Source organism: Aotus nancymaae, unplaced genomic scaffold (assembly GCF_030222135.1).
Source record: "Aotus nancymaae isolate 86718 unplaced genomic scaffold, 86718_ANA_hifiasm-v0.15.2.pri h1tg000108l, whole genome shotgun sequence".
In the NCBI taxonomy this organism is placed as follows: Eukaryota; Metazoa; Chordata; class Mammalia; order Primates; family Aotidae; genus Aotus; species Aotus nancymaae.
The window spans coordinates 30834221-30853646 of NW_026988523.1; the positions used below are offsets into that span (position 1 = coordinate 30834221).

General features: G+C 44.0%; 1 protein-coding gene across 4 annotated transcripts in view; it reads left to right on the forward strand.

Moving 5' to 3' along the window:
- PIP5K1A (phosphatidylinositol-4-phosphate 5-kinase type 1 alpha) overlaps positions 1 to 19426 on the forward strand; it is a 44665-nt gene that overhangs the window by 16469 nt on the left and 8770 nt on the right. For 2 of the 4 annotated variants that reach the window (XM_064370588.1, XM_064370589.1), the window contains 8 exons: positions 3562 to 3596; positions 7296 to 7376; positions 11312 to 11442; positions 12255 to 12372; positions 12559 to 12711; positions 14253 to 14552; positions 17348 to 17553; positions 18695 to 18778. In XM_064370588.1, coding sequence (XP_064226658.1) covers positions 3562 to 3596; positions 7296 to 7376; positions 11312 to 11442; positions 12255 to 12372; positions 12559 to 12711; positions 14253 to 14552; positions 17348 to 17553; positions 18695 to 18778 — 1108 coding nt within the window. The remainder of the gene's footprint in view (positions 1 to 3561; positions 3597 to 7295; positions 7377 to 11311; positions 11443 to 12254; positions 12373 to 12558; positions 12712 to 14252; positions 14553 to 17347; positions 17554 to 18694; positions 18779 to 19426) is intronic. The other 2 variants (XM_064370590.1, XM_064370591.1) reach the window with 2 other exon arrangements.

The window sequence follows — 19426 nt, forward strand, 5'->3', positions numbered from 1 at the left end:
TGACCAGGATGGTCTCGATCTCTTGACCTCGTGATCCACCCGCCTCGGCCTCCCAAAGTGCTGGGATTACAGGCTTGAGCCACCGCGCCTGGCCCAGAAATGTCTTTTTACGGTTCCTTTTTTCTAATCAGCACCCAAACAAGTTTCACATGTTTCGTTACTTCTCTCTTAAGCCCTTAATTAAAATAGTTCCCAAACCCTGTAGTATTTTTTGAGGGCCAAATGAAATACATTTATAAGCTTCCAAAGTGTTTATACAAACATAAGTTGTTCGCTCATAGGAGAGAAATAACCTTTCTAAAAATGTCAGAATTAAAGAGAAATGAGAGAATGTGGAGATGCCTGAGTGATGGAGAAAAAGCAGGAATAATTTGGCATTAAACTGGGGCTGAGATGTATTAAAATTGATCCAGTATGGAGAAGCTGGCATAGGACCTTCTCTGTAGCATTTATAGCCAAGCTATCAGCATTTGTAGCCAAACTATCAGCCTATATACCCACCCTTGGGTAATAGGCTCTCCTCTCTTATAGCACATGCCACATTTCCAAGTGTGGACTGATGATAATAAAAGACATTTGAATAATGCTCTTTGAGAGTTTTGCCTTAGATGTAGAGATGCAGGTCTCAATATTCTCAGACAAAATATTTTCTTTTAGGGAAGAGTAAATTTTAATGCTGTTTATCCACCCAAAAATATATATATATATATAAATCATGAGTATGAATTACAAAATGATAATGTATAGCTACAGTATTTTTCACAAAGACACTAGAAAACATTTTCTGTTGAACAGTATTCTGGTTTTATCCATGGGGATGAATCTCATTCTCTTAAAAAATTGGCTGGCTGGCTGGGTGTGGTATCTCCCGCCTGTAATCCCAGCACTTTTGGAGGCCAAGGTGGTCAGATCATGAGATCAGGAAATCGAGACCATCCTGGCTAACATGGTGAATCCCTGTCTCTACTAAAAATACAAAAAACTAGCGGAGCTTGGTGGCATACACCTGTAGTCTCAGCTACTTGGGAAGCTGAGGCAGGATAATTGCTTGAACCTCGGAGGCAGAGGTTGAAATGAGCCAAGATTGCCCCACTGCACTCCAGCCTAGGTGATAGAGCAAGACTCTTGTCCTAAAAAAAGAAAAGAATTTATGGCTAACAGCCAGGTGCAGTGGTGCAGGCTGATAGTCCCAGCTACTCAGGAGGCTGAGGTGGGAGGATCACTTGAATCCAGGAGTTTGAGGCTGTAGTGAGCTATGAGTGCACATGTAAATAGTCACTGCACTCCAGCCTGTGCAACATAGTGAGAGCCTGTCTCTAAAAAATCAGAAATTAAAATAAAATAGGCTGGCTGGCATTACCAAGCCAGGTGTTTCCATGCTGAGTTGGTTTTCTTTTTTTTCCCCACTGGTCCTTCTCTTCTCTCTCCCTTCTTCCTCTTCTTTCTGTTTCTCCATCTTCTATACAAAGAAGAGAAGGCTTGATTATGAGGTGAACAGTTAAATGCTCATCAACTCTTCAGTTTCATGGACTTTCTCAGTAGATGACTTGTCCATTGGCAGATCCTTGGGTCGAGCAGTCAAGCCTTAGCAGATGATATCTGGTTCCTTATACTGCCATTCTGCTCTGCATTGGGTTTGCGGACCAAGCTTGGTGTTAAACAACTTTGGTAAAGTTCTCTAGATAATTTTTTTGGCTGGGTGTGATGGCTCATGCCTATAATCCCAGCATTTTGGGAGGCTGAGGCCGGAGGATCACTTGAACCCAAGAGTTTGAGACCAGCCTGGGCAACATAGTGAGACCTCATAGCTACAAATAATAATAATAAAAGCAAAAAATAAAAAAAGCAAAATCAGCTGGGCATGGTGGTACATGCCTGTAGTCCCAACTACTCAGGTGACTGAAGTGGGAGCATCACTTGAGCCTGGGAGGTAGAGGCTGCCGTAAGCAGAGATTGCACCACTGCACTCTAGCCAGGGTGACAGAGTGAGACCATGTCTCCAAGGAAAAAAAATTACATACATACATATAGATACATGTTTTTTCTTTTTTGATATAAAATATACATGATGTTTTTCTCTTCTGCTCCTTGGTAGATTGGATCTCTGATGTGTGCCATAGGGGCAAAACTTTACACGAGGAAGAGAGTAGGTCTTGTATCCTGATTCTCCTCCTTTGTCACTTGGTCTCATATTACTTAGACCTTAATATCATCATCATCCTGTGTGCTCTTGGGATTAGTCCCAGTTTTGCAGTTGCAGATACTAAGGATTTGGCACTAAAATTCCTTCTCATCTATTTTAGGTACTTTACAAGATTGTAGCAGCCCTAGAGCTACATGTTTGTGTGATAAAACTAGGAAGGGTAGCAAGGTAGAACTTTTTAGGGAGTGAGAAAACTTCAAACCCACTCTGCATTGAAATTACTTATCTGCTTTTTTTCTGTTGTTTAACTTTATTCAGTGACTTTTTGCATATAGAAGAGCTTACTTTCTAGGTGATGACTACCAGACTAGGAGATGTCTGGGCAATAGAGTGAGACTCTGTCTCTAAATAAATAAAATTAAGTTAAAAACTTCAGTCAAACTCCAGGGTCTCCAATGAGTCTTGAATATCTTTTATGCCTTTCCTCTTTCAACCATCGTATCAAATGAGACCCCCTGACTGATGGTTAAATGTATTAAAAAGTTGGCAGGGTGCGTTGGCTCATGACTGTAATCCCAGAACTTTGGAGGCCAAGGCAGGCAGATCACTTGAAGTCAGGAGTTTGAGACCAGCCTGGCCAACATGGTGAAACCTCATCTCTACTAAAAATACAAAAAAATTAGCTGGACTGGTGATGGGCACCTGTAGTCCCATCTACTCGGGAGGCTGAGGCATGAGAATCACTTGAACCCAGGAGGAGGAGGTTGGCACTGAGCCAAAATCACACCATTGCACTCCAGCCTGGGCAACAGAGTGAGTCTCTGTCTCAAAAAAAAAAAAAAAAAAAAAAAAGGGCTGGGTGCGGTGGCTCACACCTATAATCTCGACACTTTGGGAAGCTGAGGGAGGTGGATCACGTGAGGTCAGGAGTTTGAGACCAGCCCAGCCAACATGGTGAAACCTCACCTCCACTAGAAACACAAAAATTAGTCTGACGTGGTGGCAGGCGCCTGTAATCCCAGCTACTTGGGAGGCTGAGGCAGGAGAATCCGGGAGGTAGAGGTTGCAGTAAGCCGAGATCGTGCACTGCACTGCAGCCTGGGCAACAGAGTGAGACTCCATCTCAAAAAGAAAAAAGAAAAAGTTATATTTCCCAGAGAAAATGTGAATACTTGAGTAAGAAAGGGGGCTAGAACAAAAATGAAATATGCATGAGGCCCCTGTGAGTATGGAGGAGGAGGGAGGGACATAGAAAGTTGCTATCCAAAAAGATCTGGTATCACTGAGCAAGAGGCAGGAGTTTATACTCATGCTTAGTTTGATTCAAACTCTGACGCTTTCAGTGTGCTTGATAGAGATCATGTGAGTATGTGTATACGTTCTTATGATTGTGTGTTTTTTTGTTTGTTTGTTTAAAGAAGCATCTGGAATCAAGAGACCCACAGCATCTGAGGTGAGTTTCGTATTGATACAATTGTTACTAAAACTTTAACTCTGGGATAGAAGGATACCTGTTTATGATATTTTTATTTTTTCTTTACTTAGGTCTTGGAAGCTAGACAGATTCTTACATCTCATTGGCAGGCTAGAAATTATGCAACTCAACTATTATTATAGTTTATTTAATATCTCACATTTATTGTGCATTTTTAATGTACCAAATGCAATATGTACCCAAGAGTAAATACTGTACCTAAGTACCCTTTAAAATATTCTCATATTGGCCAGGCGTGGTGGCTTATGCCTATAATCCCAGCACTTTGGAAGGCAGAGGCAGGGGGATCACCTGAGGTCAGGAGTTCGAGACCTGCCTGGCCAACATGGCGAAACCCTGTCTCTACTAAAAATACAAAAATTACGCCAGGTGCGGTGGCACACGCCTGTAATCCCAGCACTTTGGGGAGGCCGAGGCAGGCAGATCACCTGAAGTAAGGAGTTCAAGAACAACCTGGCCAACATGGTGAAACCCTGTCTCTACTAAAAAATATTTTTAAAAAAATTAGTCAGGCCTGGTGGTGAATGTCTGTAGTCTCAGCTACTCGGGAGGCTGAGGCGGAGAATCACTTGAACCCAGGAGGCGGAGGTTGCAGTGAGCCAGGATTGTGCCACTGCACTCCAGCCTGGGCGAAAGAGCAAGATTCTGTCAGCCAGACAGTGGTGCGTGCTTGTAGTCCCAGCTACTTGGGAGGCTGAGGCAGAAGAATTGCTTGAACCCAGGAGGCAGAGGTTGCAGTGAGCCAAGATTGCGCCACTGCACTCCATCCTAGGCGACAGAGTGAGACTCTGTCTCAAAAAAAAAAAGATATTTAATGCTGCAAACAACCATAATGAGGCAAATACTTTTGTTACCTGTTTTACAGATGAAGAAAGTGAGGAGGATTCCATAGTTAATAAGTGGGATTAGTAAGGCTGGGATTCAAACTCAGGCAGTCTGACACTAAAGCTCACTTTCTTTGTTTTGCTGTTATGGCCTCCTGATTGTGTACTTTTGATAAATATGAAGAACTTCTTGTAGCCATGCAGAAGCTATTAGTTTCCCAAGTTTCTCTTTTTTGTTCAGAATATCTTCAGTTTGCTCAGCGTTCTTCCCATGGAGTATTTCCTAATTCTCTTCTTAATTCTTGCCTCTCTCCTGGGTTTTGTGAAAGGGGCCTCAGAATGCAGGCCCTTTTGACCTGGGACTTAAAGCTTCTTTCAGAACATCTAGCATCTGTCAAGTGATAATACTGAGAGTTTTCTGGCACTAAGGGCCTTGGCTAGAAAAGTAGAACTTGAATATCATGTCTTAAGATTGTGACATCTAGTCAGTCATCGTGGCTCGTGACTGTAATCCTAATACTTTGGGAGGCTGAGGGTGGGAGGATTGCTTGAGGCCAGGGGATCAAGACAGGCCTGGGCAACATAGTGAGACCTTGGTTCTACAAAAAATGAAAAACTAGCTAGGTATGATGGTGCACACCATAGTCCCAGCTACTCAGGATTACTTGAGCCCCGGAGGTTGAGGCTGCAGTGAGCCATTATCACACCACTGTAGTCTAGTCTGGGTGATAGAGACAAGACCCTGTCTCAAAAAAAAAAAAAAATTGTGACATCCTGTTTCCACTAGTCTCTCAGCCTTCTGGCTTATTAACTTAATGAGTATTAATGGCATGAAGAGTAACTTCATGTTTGTTACTCTGTCATCTGGCTCTGGGGATAACTTTCTAGACTGCTATACTATAGTTTACTCTTTCTTTCTTTATTTTTTTTTTGAGACAGAGTTTCGCTCTTGTTACCCAGGCTGGAGTGCAATGGCGCGATCTCGGATCACCGCAACCTCCGCCTCCTGGGTTCAAGCAATTCTCCTGCCTCAGCCTCCCGAGTAGCTGGGACTACAGGCGTGCGCCACCATGCCCAGATAATTTTTTTGTATTTTTAGTAGAGACGTGGTTTCACCATGTTGACCAGTATGGTCTCGATCTCTTGACCTCGTGATCCACCCGTCTTGGCTTCCCAAAGTGCTAGGATTATAGGTGTGAGCCACCGCGTCCGGCCTCTTTCTTTTTTTTTTTTTTTTGAGATGTCTCGCTCTGTTGCCCAGTATGAAGTGAAGTGCAGTGGCGCTATCTCCACTTACTGCAATCTTCGCCTCCCAGGCTCAGGCACTTCTGCCTCAGCTTCCCAAGCACCTGGGATTACAGGCTTATGCCACCGTGCCTGGCTAATTTTTGTATTTTTAGTAGAGACGGGGTTTCACCATGTTGACCAGGCTGGTTTTGAACTCCTAACCTGAGGTGATCCACCTGCCTTGACCTCCCAAAGTGTTGGGAATACAAGTGTGAGCCACCCTGCTTGGCCTATGACTGCTATTCTCTACTTCCCCTCCTTCAACCTTGCTTGCTTTGTTTCTTTTTTCTTTTCTTTCTTTTTTTTTTTCCAGACAGCGTCATGCTTTGAGTTGAGTGCTGGAGTCCAATGGTATGATCTCGGCTCACTGCAACCTCTGCCTCCTGGATTCAAGCATTTCTCATGCTTCAGCCTCTTGAGTAGCTGGGATTACAGATGCATGCCACCATGCCAGGCAAATTTTTTGTATTTTTAGTTGGAGATAGGGTTTTGCCATCTTGCCCAGCCAGGCTGGTCTCAAACTCCTAGGCTCAAGTGACCTCCCTGCTTGGCCTCCTGAGTAGCTGAGATTACAGGTGCACGTGACAGCACCCAGCTATGTTTCTACTACTATTTAAAAATAATTTTATTTTCTGGCCGGGCGTGGTGGCTGACATCTGTAATCGCCGCACTTTGGGAGGCCGAAGTGGGTAGATCACTTGAGGTCAGCAGTTTGAGACCATCTGGCCAACATGGTGAAACCCTGTCTGTATTAAAAATACAAAAATACGTGGCTGGGTGCTGTGGCTCACGCCTATAATCCCAGCACTTTGGGAGGCCAAGGTGGGTGGATCACGAGGTCAAGAGATCGAGACCATCCTGGTCAACATGGTGAAACCCCTTATCTACTAAAAATACAAAAATTATTTTGGCATGGTGGTGTGTGCCTGTACTCCCAGTTACCTGGGAGACTGAAGCAGGAGAATCGCTTGAACCCAGGAGGCGGAGGTTGCGGTGAGCCGAGATTTCGTGCCATTGCACTCCAGCCTGGGTAACAAGAGCGAAACGCCATCTCAAAACAAAACAAAACAAAACAACAAAATACAAAAATACAAAAATACAAAAATTAGCCAGCCATGGTGGCGGGTGCCTGTAATCCCAGCTACTTGAGGGGCTGAGGTGGGAGAATCGCTTGAACCCAGGAGGCGGAGGTAGCAGTGACCTGAGATTGTGCCACTGCACTCCAACAACAAGAGCAAAACTCCATCTCAAAAAAGTAACAACAACAAAAAAATTTTTATTTTCTGTGTCTTCTGAGGACCAAAGGGAAAATATGTGTCCCCTGGAGTTTTCTTCTGTGATCTTTTAGCCACTTAATTCATTGGGAAGTAGCATTATAGCTGTATATAGCATGGGGTAGATCTTCTGAAGATTTTGCAAAATGTTTTTACAAACGTTCTAGAAAGAATATGTTGTTTCAGTTAATTTTGTTTTGATGTACCATTATGGTAACTATTTGGTAACTTACATGGGAATTGTATTATAATCTTGACTCTGCTTCTTATAGGTGCCTTATACCTCTGGCATGCCCATCAAGAAAATAGGCCATCGAGGTGTTGATTCCTCAGGAGAGACAACATATAAAAAGGTGTGTCTGGATGGAACCTTCTCATCTTACTCCAGGAGCTCAGCATCTTACTCTGGGAACTCAGGCTCCTTGTAATTATTCTCCATGTACTGTCCTATTTCTTGATATCGTGAGCTTTTGCACATCATACAACTTAGACTTTAGAATTTGTTTCACAAAGGGTAAATTGTCTCCTTTTTGTATATGAATATTTAAATGAGATTTTTTTTGGCTGGGCGCGGTGGCCCACACCTGTAATCTCAGCACTTTGGGAAGTTGAGGCAGGCAGATTACTTTAGGCCAGGAGTTCAAGACCAGCCTGGCAAACATGACAAAAGTCTGTCTCTACTAAAAATGCAAAAATTAACCAAACGTGGTGGCGCGTGCTTTTGGTCCCAGCTACTTGTGATGTTCAGGCAGGAGAATCGCTTGAACCTGGGAGGCGGAGGTTACAGTGAGGTCAGATTGCGCTACTGCTCTCCAACCTTGGTGACAGAGCAAGACTCCATCTCAAAAAAAAAAAAAAAGAATTTTTTAGTGAACAAATCTGACACTGGTTGCTGTTTTACTGAGCTGAAGAAACTGAGTTTCCCTGTTAGGTATAAATATGTAACAAGACCATAAAGCCATTCTTATCTTATTACAGGGAACCGTAACTCTCACAGTCTTTCAGTCTTTTACTCCATTGCTTGACATATATCAATTGAAGGCCAGATCCCAGCCTGTTGACAAAAGTATAGGCAGTACGTAAGATTTTTTTTTCTCTTTATGTTTTTTTAATTCCAGGGTGTCGGTCTGTCATCCAGGTTGGATTGTAGTGGCACTATCATAGGCAGGTGGTAGGAGGCTGCTGTAACCTCCAACTCCTAGGCCCAAGTGATCTTCCTGCCTCAGTCTCCTGAGTAGCTGGGACTACAGTTACGCCCCACCACGCGTGGATAATAAAAAACTGTTTTTGTGAGATGAGGTCGCTGTGTTGCACAGGCTGGTTTCAAACTCCTGGCCTCAAGCAATCCTCCTACCTAAGCCTTCCAGCGTGCTTGAGTTACTGGGGTGATTGACCATGTCTTGCCTCTTTTTTCTCCCCAAAGACAGTCATTTAGCTGGTGAATAGTACCTAGAACACTGGCTTTTTTGAGCTCTGGATATCAAATGGACTGGAAAGGAGTAGTGATAGTAAAGTGAAAATTGAACTGTTGAAGGGAAAACAGAGAAGCATCCTGGATCCTTGAGTGATCCCAATTCTTCACTTCTGGACCAATTTGCAGATAGTTTAGGCTTCCTCAGGGACAGTGTTCAATCTCCCATTTAGCATCTGTACTTTGTCTAATATGGGGTATGAAGATTTCTTGGAGTCCTGTTTCTGGCCTGTGTAAATTTTGTGTTTGTTCTCTATTTCGTTGTCCCAAGTAGCAGAGGTGGACTGACTCATTCTCAGTCAAGGACCTGACAGTCCCCAGAATGGGCTCTGAGGCTCATGTTAATTACTTTTATTGAGCTCTTGATTTTTAAATTTTCTTTTTTTTAAGAAATGAGATCTTGTTCTGATTGCCCAGACTGTAATGCGGTGGGTGTAATCATGACTCACTGCAGCCTTGAGCTTCTGGGCTCAAGCTATCCTTCTACCTCAGCCTCCAAAGTAACTGGGACTACAGGCCTCAGCCACCACACCTGGCTTATTTAGCTTTTTTTTTTTTTTGAGATGGAGTTTTGGTCGTTTCCCAGGCTGGAGTGCAATGGCACCATATCAGCTCACCGCAACCTCTGCTTCCCCGGTTCAAGCGATTCTCCTGCTTCAGCTTCCTAAGAAGCTGGGATTACGGGCATGTACCACCATACCCAGCTAATTTTGTATTTTTAGTAGAGATGGAGTTTCTCCATGTTGGTCAGGCTGGTCTCAAACTCCTGACCTCAGGTAATCTGCCTGCCTCGGCCTCCTAAAATGCTAGGATTACAGGTGTGAGCCACGGTGCCCGGCCACTCAGCTCCTTTTATATGTTGAACATTGAGATAAAAAAGATGGGGAGGCAGACACTTTAAAAATGATAGTAATAATTTATTTTCCTTTGACCTATTTATACATGAAAAAACTAGTTGTAATTTAATGCCCATTGAGGACCAAGTAGAAATAGAAGTGATGTCTGGTAGAGGTTGGAGATGAGAAATAGAGCAAAGCTGTCTAATGAAAGTTTCTGCCGTGATTGAAATTTGCTGTGTCTGTGCTATCCAATATGGTAGCTAGTAACCACAGTTGAATTGTAGCTAGTAAGACTGAGGAAATAAAGTTTAAAATTTTAATTTTAATTAACTCAGCTTCCTGAGTAGCTGGGACTATAGGTGCATACCACCTCACCCAGCTAATTTTTGTATTTTAGTAGAGACAAGATTTCACCATGATGGCCAGGTTGGTCTTAAACTCCTGGCCTAAAGTGATCTGTCCGCCTTGGTCTCCCAAAGTGTGGGATTAGAGGGGTGAGCCACTGCACCCATGCCACTCTGTTGTCTTTGAGACACTAGTCAGGCCCTTTCTTAGAGGACTGAAGTTTCTGCCACCAGGTAGTCAAATAAGAATATTGATTAATTTTAGGTCTGGGCACGGTGGCTCACACCTGTAACTCCGGTGCTTTGGGAGGCTGAGGCAGGCAGATCACTCTAGGTCAGGAATTCAAGACCAGCCTGACCAATATGGTGAAGCCCCATCTCTACTAAAAATATAAAGAAGCAGCCAGGTGTGATGGTGCATACCTGTAATCTCAGCTACTTGGGAGGCTGAGGCAGGAGAATCGCTTGAACCGGGGAGGTGAAGTTTGCAGTGAGCCAAGATGGTGCTGCTGTACTCCATCAAGCATGGATGACAGAGTGAGACTCTGTCTCAAAAAAAAAAAAAATTGGTTAATTTTAGTTATATTATTATTTTTTTTTCTTTATTTGAGACAGAGTCTTGCTCTGTCACCAGGCACCAGGCTGAAGTGCAGTGGCACAATCTCAGCTTACTGCAACCTCCGCCTCCTGAGTTCAAGCAGCCCTCCTGCCTCAGCCTCCCGAGTAGCTGGGACTACAGGCGTGTGCCACCACACCCAGCTAATTTTTGTATTTTAGTAGAGATGGAGTTTCACTATGTTGGCCAGAATAGTCTCGATCTCTTGACCTTGTGATCCGCCCCCCTTGGCCTCCCAAAGTGCTGGGATTACAGGCGTGAGCCACCGCGCCCGGCACTTTTAGTTATATTCCATATCAGATGACGGAAATGTTTAGTGGCCTCCAGCAGATACACTCTGGGGGCAGAAACCTTAGGCGTGAGAACTAAGAAGGTTCTGTCAATACAATGTATCTTCTAAATACAGATATGGAACTCTTGTTTAGGCAGGCCTATAGGAGGAAGCGCCTTGCCTAGCTGAGGCTGGCTCAGAGAGTCCCAGCTTTGCTACTTTGTATCCTCACTGTTCTTCCAATCTTTGCTATGCTTAATTGCAGAGTACATCGGGATGGGGAAATGATTATCCCAGTTTAATCCGAACTATTGCTCAAACTAAAGGATGTTAGTGGGTTTTTTTTTTTTTTTTTTTGGAGTTGGAGTCTCGCTCTGTCACCCATACTGGAGTGCAATGGCAAAATCTTGGCTCACTGCAATCTCCACCTTTTGGGTTCAAGCGATTTTCCTATCTCAGCCTCCCAGGTAGCTGGGACTACAGGTGCCCACCACCATGTCAAGCTAATTTTTGTATTTTTAGTAGAGACAGGGTTTCACCATATTGGCCAGGCTAGTCTTGAACTCCTGAACTTGTGATCCACCTGCCTCAGCCTCCCAAAGTGCTGAGATTACAGGAGTGAGCCACCGTGCCTGGCCGGCCGTTTGTTTTAAAGTGTTTCTTCTTCTAGCTTCTCCCTTCTGAATTTTTATTGCTGTGGTTCTACTTATACTAGAAGTTTTCTTCTCATTTCTCTTTGTTTCTTAGACAACCTCATCAGCCTTGAAAGGTGCCATCCAGTTAGGCATTACTCATACTGTGGGGAGCCTGAGTACCAAACCAGAGCGAGATGTCCTCATGCAAGATTTCTACGTGGTAGAGAGTATCTTCTTCCCCAGGTACAGAGTTTAATGCTCAGAAGCATGTACTGGAAATGTGGCCTTTTCAAATCAGCCCCATGGCAGTTTTAGGGGTTCAGGTCTGACAATTTAGGCGTGTGTCCAATTCTTTTTTTTTTTTTCCCCCAGAGCCGTGCATGAGCAAGTGTCCAGTTCTTAACCAAGTTGTCAGGGTCATGTGGGACTAGAGAGTTTGGAGAGTAGATGCTATCTTCTAGATGCTTCCATGACCCTCTGGCCTACGGAGTGACCCGTTAAAAAAAAAACCACAATCTAATGCATTGGAATAAATAGCAGGCAGAGTGAGTCCTTCTTTTTTTTTTTTTTTGAGACAGAGTCTTGCTCTGACACCAGGCTGGAATGCAGTGGCGCAATCTCAGCTCACTGCAACCTCTGCCTCGCAGTTCAAATGATTCTGCTCAGCCTCATGAGTAGCTGGGACTACAAGTGCACACCACCACGCCCAGCTAATTTTTTTGTATATATATATTTTTTTTTAGTAGAGACGGGGTTTCACCATGTTGATCAGGATGGTCTCAATCTCTTGACCTCATGATCCTCCCGCCTCTGCCTCCCAAAGTGCTGGGATTATAGGTGGGAGCCGCTGTACCCTGCTGTGATTCTTTTTTATGTCTTGCTGTCCATTCCGTGCCGTTGTCTCACTAAGTAGCTCATCTGAGTGCTCTGCATCTCTTAGGAGAAATGTATTCCTCCACTCCCCTACCATTAGGTGACTCTGAGTGTCTTCGCAAGGTAGATTCTCTGGATAATAGGTACTGGCAAATTATTGCTACTTCTGTTTAACTCCACAGTGAAGGGAGCAACCTGACCCCTGCTCATCACTACAATGACTTTCGTTTCAAGACCTATGCACCTGTTGCCTTCCGCTACTTTCGGGAGCTATTTGGTATCCGACCTGATGATTACTTGGTAAGCTTCTAGATATCAGGACCCTGTGACTCCAGTATCAGAGGGATATTCCCAAGGGAAGGCCCCTTTTCTCCATAGTCTCGCTCTGGTTTTCATTTAGGAAAGAATTGCATCTGTAGTTGATTTTCGTGTTGGGCAAGGCCCTAATGTGTCTCAATCTCTTATGCTCTTCTCTCTTTGCCCCAGTACTCCCTCTGTAGTGAGCCGCTGATTGAACTCTGTAGCTCTGGAGCTAGTGGTTCCCTGTTCTATGTGTCCAGCGACGATGAGTTCATTATTAAGACAGTTCAACATAAAGAGGCGGAGTTTCTGCAGAAGCTGCTTCCAGGATACTACATGGTAAGGGAGAGAGAAGCACCCTCCATCTGTGCTGCCTCCTTCTGGACAAGGCTGGGGAGGCTGTCTTCAGCAGGGTAAAATAGTGTCGGCACTTCTATCTTAAGAGTGTAGTTCAGTTTTGTGCTTTTCACCCCATTTCTTTTGCGTCTCTATGGTAAAAGAGGTTTTGTTTATCTGTTCTAAGTATTGTTGATCTCCCAGGTTCAAGTGATCCTTTCACCTCAGCCTTCTGCGTAGTTGGGACTGAAGGCATGCACCACCACGCCTGGCTAATTTTTATTTATTGATTTTTATTTATTATTATTGTTTTTTTTTAGATGGAGTCTGGCTCTGTCACCCAGGCTGGAGTGCACTGGCGCAGTCTTGGCAATCTTGGCTCACTGCAGCCTCTGCCTCCCAGGTTCAAGTGATTCTCCTGCCTCAGCCTCCTGAGTAGCTGGGATTACAGGTGCACACCACCACGCCTGGCTAATTTTTTGTTTTTTAGTAGATACAGGGTTTCACCATGTTGATCAGGCTGGTCTCGAACTCCTGACCTCGTGATCTGCCTGCCTCGGCCTCCCAAAGTGCTGGGATTACAGGCGTGAGCCACTGCGCCTGACCTAATTTTTATAAATTTTTAGTAGAGGTAAGGTCTCGCTATGTTGCCCACGCTGGTCTTGAATTCCTGAGTTCAGGTGATCCTCCTGTTTGGATCCTCCTGTTTGGCCTCCCAAAGTGCTGGGATTACAGGCATGAGCCACTGCACCTGGCTGTTTTTGTCTTCTGTTCCCAGTTCAGCTTCTAGTTTGGTGAATGAGGTAGATTACTTCCCGTGATAATACTCTCTGCAGCCTTACTCTGACTGACTGCTGTTGGAGGTTCTGGAGAAGTTAGGTAACTCTCATTACTATCCTTCATACCTCCAAGAATATACTATACCCAGGGCAGAGGGTGTAGTCTTCTCTTAAAATTCTCCGAAGGAATATATCCATCTTATATTGGTACAGAAATCCTGTACTGATTTCTGTATTGGAGTGTCTGTGGCACAGCCTGCTGGCGAACTCATCATTGAAATAGATATATAGGGAAATTATTTATTTATTTTTGTAGACGGAGTCTCACTCTGTTGCCCAGAGTGAGTGCAGTGGTTTGATTTTGGCTCACTGCAGCCTCTGCCTCCTGGGTTCAAGTGATTCTTCTGCCTCAGTCTCTTGAGTAGTTGGGACTACTGGTGCGCACCACCGTGTCCAGCTAATTTTTGTATTTTTTTAGTAAAGACGGGGTTTCACCATATTGGCCAGGCTGGTCTCGAACTCCTGACCTCGTGATCTGCCCACCTCAGCCTCCCAAAGTGCTGAGATTACAGGCGTGAGCCACTGTGCCCGGCCGAAATAGACGCATCGGGAAATTTCAAGCAAACATGATGTACTACAGGCAGACAAATTGTTTCCGAATCTCTTATAGGAGATAAAGGGAGGATGGGTGTAACTTTTGCCCTTGAGTTTCACTGAAAATCAGCTAAGTTGTTCTCCTACCTCTGTTTACTTTTGTGTTCTCAGAACCTCAACCAGAACCCTCGGACTTTGCTGCCTAAATTCTATGGACTGTACTGTGTGCAGGCAGGTGGCAAGAACATTCGGATTGTGGTGATGAATAATCTTTTACCAAGATCAGTCAAAATGCATATCAAATATGACCTCAAAGGCTCAACCTACAAACGGCGGGCTTCCCAGAAAGAGCGAGAGAAGCCTCTTCCCACATTTAAAGACCTAGACTTCTTACAAGACATCCCTGATGGTCTTTTTTTGGATGCTGACATGTACAATGCCCTCTGTAAGACCCTGCAGCGTGACTGTTTGGTGAGTTTGTTATTTAGACACCAAAAATCTCAGTTACTAAAACAGCTTCATTGTTCTCAGGCATTAAGTCTGTGGGAGATGGGACTCTGTTCCTTAGCACCATATGTCTCAGGCTGTATTTAAAATAACTTTTAATTAGTTCATTGCCATTCCTTTACATTTTTACTTTCTCCCTGTTTATCCTCCCCCAATGGGCTTTATTTCCTTTTCTAGCAAGCCTGGGCCTCGTAGTCAAATGTTCTGCTTATTTTCACACCAGCATCATCCTGCCTCAGATTTTGGTCCTGCCTGCCAAATCCAAATTTAAATCTTGGAAGCTGAGTGCTGCTGAAGAACATTATACAACCATGTATACTGGTGTCTCTACAGATTTATGATATCCAACCCCACCTGGGCTTTCAATATTCTTCTTCAGTCCATTTCCTGTTGTTCTCAACAGGGATTTCAGATGTTTGGCACTCTAATCAAACCATTTTCTGACTCTCATCTCCCTAGCTTTGTTTCTCAACAAGCTATCTTAACTTTTCATCCTGTTTCTTACCTTCATGCTGCCCCTGTCACCAACAGATACATATATCTACATTTATTTTTTATTTTTGAGATGGAGTTTCACTCTTGTCGCCCAGGCTGGAGTGCAGTGGTGCAGTCTCAGCTCACTGCAACCTCTGCCTCCCAGGTTCAAGCAATTCTTCTGCCTCAGTCTCCTCAGTAGCTGGGATTACAGGCACCTGCCACCACACCTGGCTAATTTTTTAGAGACAGGGTTTCACCATGTTGGCCAGGCTGGTTTCAAACTCCTGACCTCAAGTGATCCATCTGCCTTGGCCTCCCAAAGTACTAGGATTACAGGTATGAGCTGCTGCACCAGCCTAGATAATCACTATTGACCTGACCTCCTCTGTACTCTTCTATCATGTGAACACTTCCCACTGTTGAACATATTAATCTGTATTGTGTTTATTTTACATTTGTATCTCTTTCTAAATATGTAATGTCCTTGAGGAAAGAAACTCTTTTAAATCTCTTTTTTTTTTTTTTTTTTTTTTTTTTTGAGACAGAGTTTCGCTCTTGTTGCCCAGGCTGGAGTGCAATGGCGCGATCTCGGCTCATCGCAACCTCCGCCTCCTGGGTTCAGGCAATTCTCCTGCCTCAGCCTCCTGAGTAGCTGGGATTACAGGCACGTGCCACCATGCCCAGCTAATTTTTTGTATTTTTAGTAGAGATAGGGTTTCACCATGTTGACCAGGATGGTCTCGATCTCTTGACCTCGTGATCCACCCGCCTCGGCCTCCCTAAGTGCTGGGATTACAGGCGTGAGCCATCGCGCCTGGCCTTAAATATCTTTATATCTCCGTAAGCAGGCACAGTGCCCACATAGTGGGGATTCAGTAGATATCCTTTTTTTTTTTCCCCCAAGACTGAGTCTTGCTATGTTGCCCAGGCTGGAGTGCAGTGGCATGATCTTGGCTCACTGCAACCTCTGCCTCCGGGTTCAAGTGATTCTCTTGTCTCAGCCTCCCCAGTAGCTGGGACTACAGGCGTGCTGTACTGTGCCCAGCTAATTTTTATATTAGCTGGGCACAGTACATGTTGGTCAGGCTGGTCTCGAACTCCTGACCTTGTGATCCACCCATCTCGACCTCCTAAAGTGCTAGAATTACAGGTGTGAGCCACCCCGCCCAGCCTTAGTAAATGTTTAACTGAATTGAAGCTAGTCGTACAAGGTCCTGCCACAGATCTGTTCTGTCACCAAGTGTACTTTACCAGACCCTTGTTGTGGAATCTTCACGGCACAACACATGTAGTCCTTGTTCCTTTGAGAAGGTAGTGTTCTCTTCATGGAGACATACGTGGAAAGAACAAAGACAGTCTTGTGGGCTAGGCAGTGGGACTTGGGAAAATTGTATTTACTCAAATGAGAGAAAGCTAAGGGGATATAAATAAAGATTAACCATCATGCCGCTGCACTCCAGCCTGGCAATAGAGCAAGACTCCGTCTCAAAAAAAAAATAAAGACTAACCAGGCCGGGTGCAGTGGCTCATGCCTGTAATCCCAGCACTTTGGGAGGCCAAGGTGGACGGATCACGAGATCAGGAGATTGAGACCATCCTGGCCAATATGTTGAAACCCCGTCTCTATTAAAAATACAAAAATTAACTGGTATGGTGGCACATGCCTGTAATCCCAGCTACTCAGGAGGCTGAGGCAGGAGAATCGCTTGAACCAGGGAGTTGGAGGTTGCAGTGAGCCAGGATTATGCCAGTGCACACCAGCGTGGTGACAAAGCAAGACTCCTTCTAAATAAATAAATAAAATTAAATAAAGACTAACCAGAGGAGATTAACATACTTTTCTTGAGGGAGTAGGAGGAGCAAAAGATAATCCTATGTTTAGCCTTACAGGTTCACTATTAACAATAATTACATCATGAAAGCTGTCAGGCTGGGCATGGTGGCTCATACCAATAGTCCCAGTGCTTTTAGAGGCCAATTTGGGCAGATCTTTTGAGTCCAGGAATTAGAGACCACCTGGGCAGCATGGTGAAACGCTGTCTCTACTAAAAATACAAAAATTAGCTAGGTGTAGTGGTATGGGCCTGTAGACTCAGCTACTTGGGAGGCTGAGGTAGGTGGATCCTTTGAGCCTGGGAGGTTGCAGCTACAGTGAGCAGAGATCACACTACTGCATTCTAGCCTAGGTAACAGATTGAGACCTTGTCTCAAAAAAAACCCTGAAATCCTGAAAAATATTTTCATATTTTCCAAGGCTTAGATCATGTTTTTCCTTCCATTAGGTGCTGCAGAGCTTCAAGATAATGGACTATAGCCTCTTGATGTCAATCCACAATATAGATCATGCACAACGAGAGCCCTTAAGTAGTGAAACACAATACTCAGTTGACACTCGAAGACCAGCCCCCCAAAAGGCTCTGTATTCTACAGCCATGGAATCCATCCAGGGAGAGGCTCGACGGGGCGGCACTATGGAGACCGATGACCAGTGAGTGGGCTCAGGGGCACTAGGGAGGAGAACATAGGCTCACAGCACTTTTTCTTGAGGAAGGGACCCAGCTTCTGGAAAGGAGTAGCCTTGACTCAGCAGTTGAGTCAGTAACATTAATGTTTACAGAAGTATAGAATGAGCTTTAACAGGCTTTTTTAATATAAAAAGAAAAGAAGATTAATTTCGGGTTTATACTATATCAGAAGGAGAGCTATTCAAGAGTTAAAGACTGAAAAAATTATACTTGAAGTCTTAAATGCATGTCTGCGAACTATATTAGAACTTTGTTATTTTTTAATCTACCCTTTTTGTTAGTAATGTATTAAAACTTTATCAAAAATCATTAATGGGCTGCGTACAGTGGCTCATGCCAGTAATCCCAGCACTTTGGGAGGCTAAGGCAGGCAGATCACTTGAGTCTGGGAGTTTGAGACCAGTCTGAGCATCATGATGAGACCTTATCTCTACAAAAAATAAAAATACCTGACTGTGTTGGTGAGCGCTTGTGGTCCCGTCTACTCAGGAGGCTGAGGCAGAAGAATTGCTTGAGCCCAGGAGGTCAAGGCTGCAGTGAGCCACTGTATGTGCCACTGCACTCCAGCCTGGGTAACAGAATGAGATCCTGTCTCAAAAAAATAAAAATATTATAGATTTTGTGGAAGGCCTCTTCATTGTGGATCTCATGGATCTATCTAATAAGTGTAGTTACTGAAATACCTCAAGTATCTTAGGTGGTGTCATTTTTTAAGGAGTCCTGTAACATGACTCAATAAGAGTGTCTTAGTGGGCATAAATTAAGATAACAAAAGTACTTAAGAAGTTCAGAGTTAATTTGGAGAGCATTCCCAAAATTGCTGAGTAGTGGCCATTTTAGATTCTCTTTGGTGGAATTGGAGTGGTAGGCAAGGAGATTTGGAGGAAACTAGATTATAATACATACTGCACAGAGTTCCTGAGTTTAGAGGAGGGATCTCGTTTTCTCCAGTTTTTTTTTTTTTTTAATATATTTCTTTCTCTTTTTGTCTGATCTCCTGGTTTATGGAGGATGAGGCAATTATGTTTAGGTTTCAGTTCCCTGTCCTGATCTGACTCAACTAGCCAACAGATTTTCTTAACCTTTCCTTTTTGCCTTTTCCAGTATGGGTGGCATCCCTGCCCGGAATAGTAAAGGGGAAAGGCTTCTGCTTTATATTGGCATCATTGACATTCTACAGTCTTACAGGTGAGGAGCATATGGATCCCAAATTAAGAGGGGGTGGATATGGATAGCCACTCACATTTCTCTTTTAGATGGGTTTGTTGCCAGGTTCTTCCTGAAGCAAGAATAGTGAAGTAAGTGGCTACTTACTTCATTAGTTTTCAGGTGGTTTATTTCCTTGATTTTGCCACTTCCCCAGCCTTTATAACCTCCCTCCCCAAATATAATGTATACCTTTTGTGGAAAGCTGAGTCAGTCCTTGGAAGCACCAGGGTAGAATATGCCCTCTCTCTGGCTCTTTGTAAAAACCGGTGAGATGAGTCATACTCCACATTGGGATACAGCTGGAAATGTTACCCTTTTCCATGGAGGAAAAACAGGAGGGTCACTGTGTTCTATAACAGGTATTGGCCTGTGGAACTAAGATGCAATGACGTGATTGTCAGGGAGGAGCTGGAAATGTTAGACCCCAGTTTTGTTCCTGTAAGATTTTAGGTACTAATGATGGGGGCCAGTACTTGATTTGTTGGTTCAGTATTATCATCCAATTTTAACTACCCTTTCCAGTCTTGTCCATCTGTTCCTTCAGCTCTCCTTTTATAATAAATATTCATGTCCCTGATTTGCCAGGGACATAAATTGTCCTCTTCCCATGGGGGAATAGTTGACTTA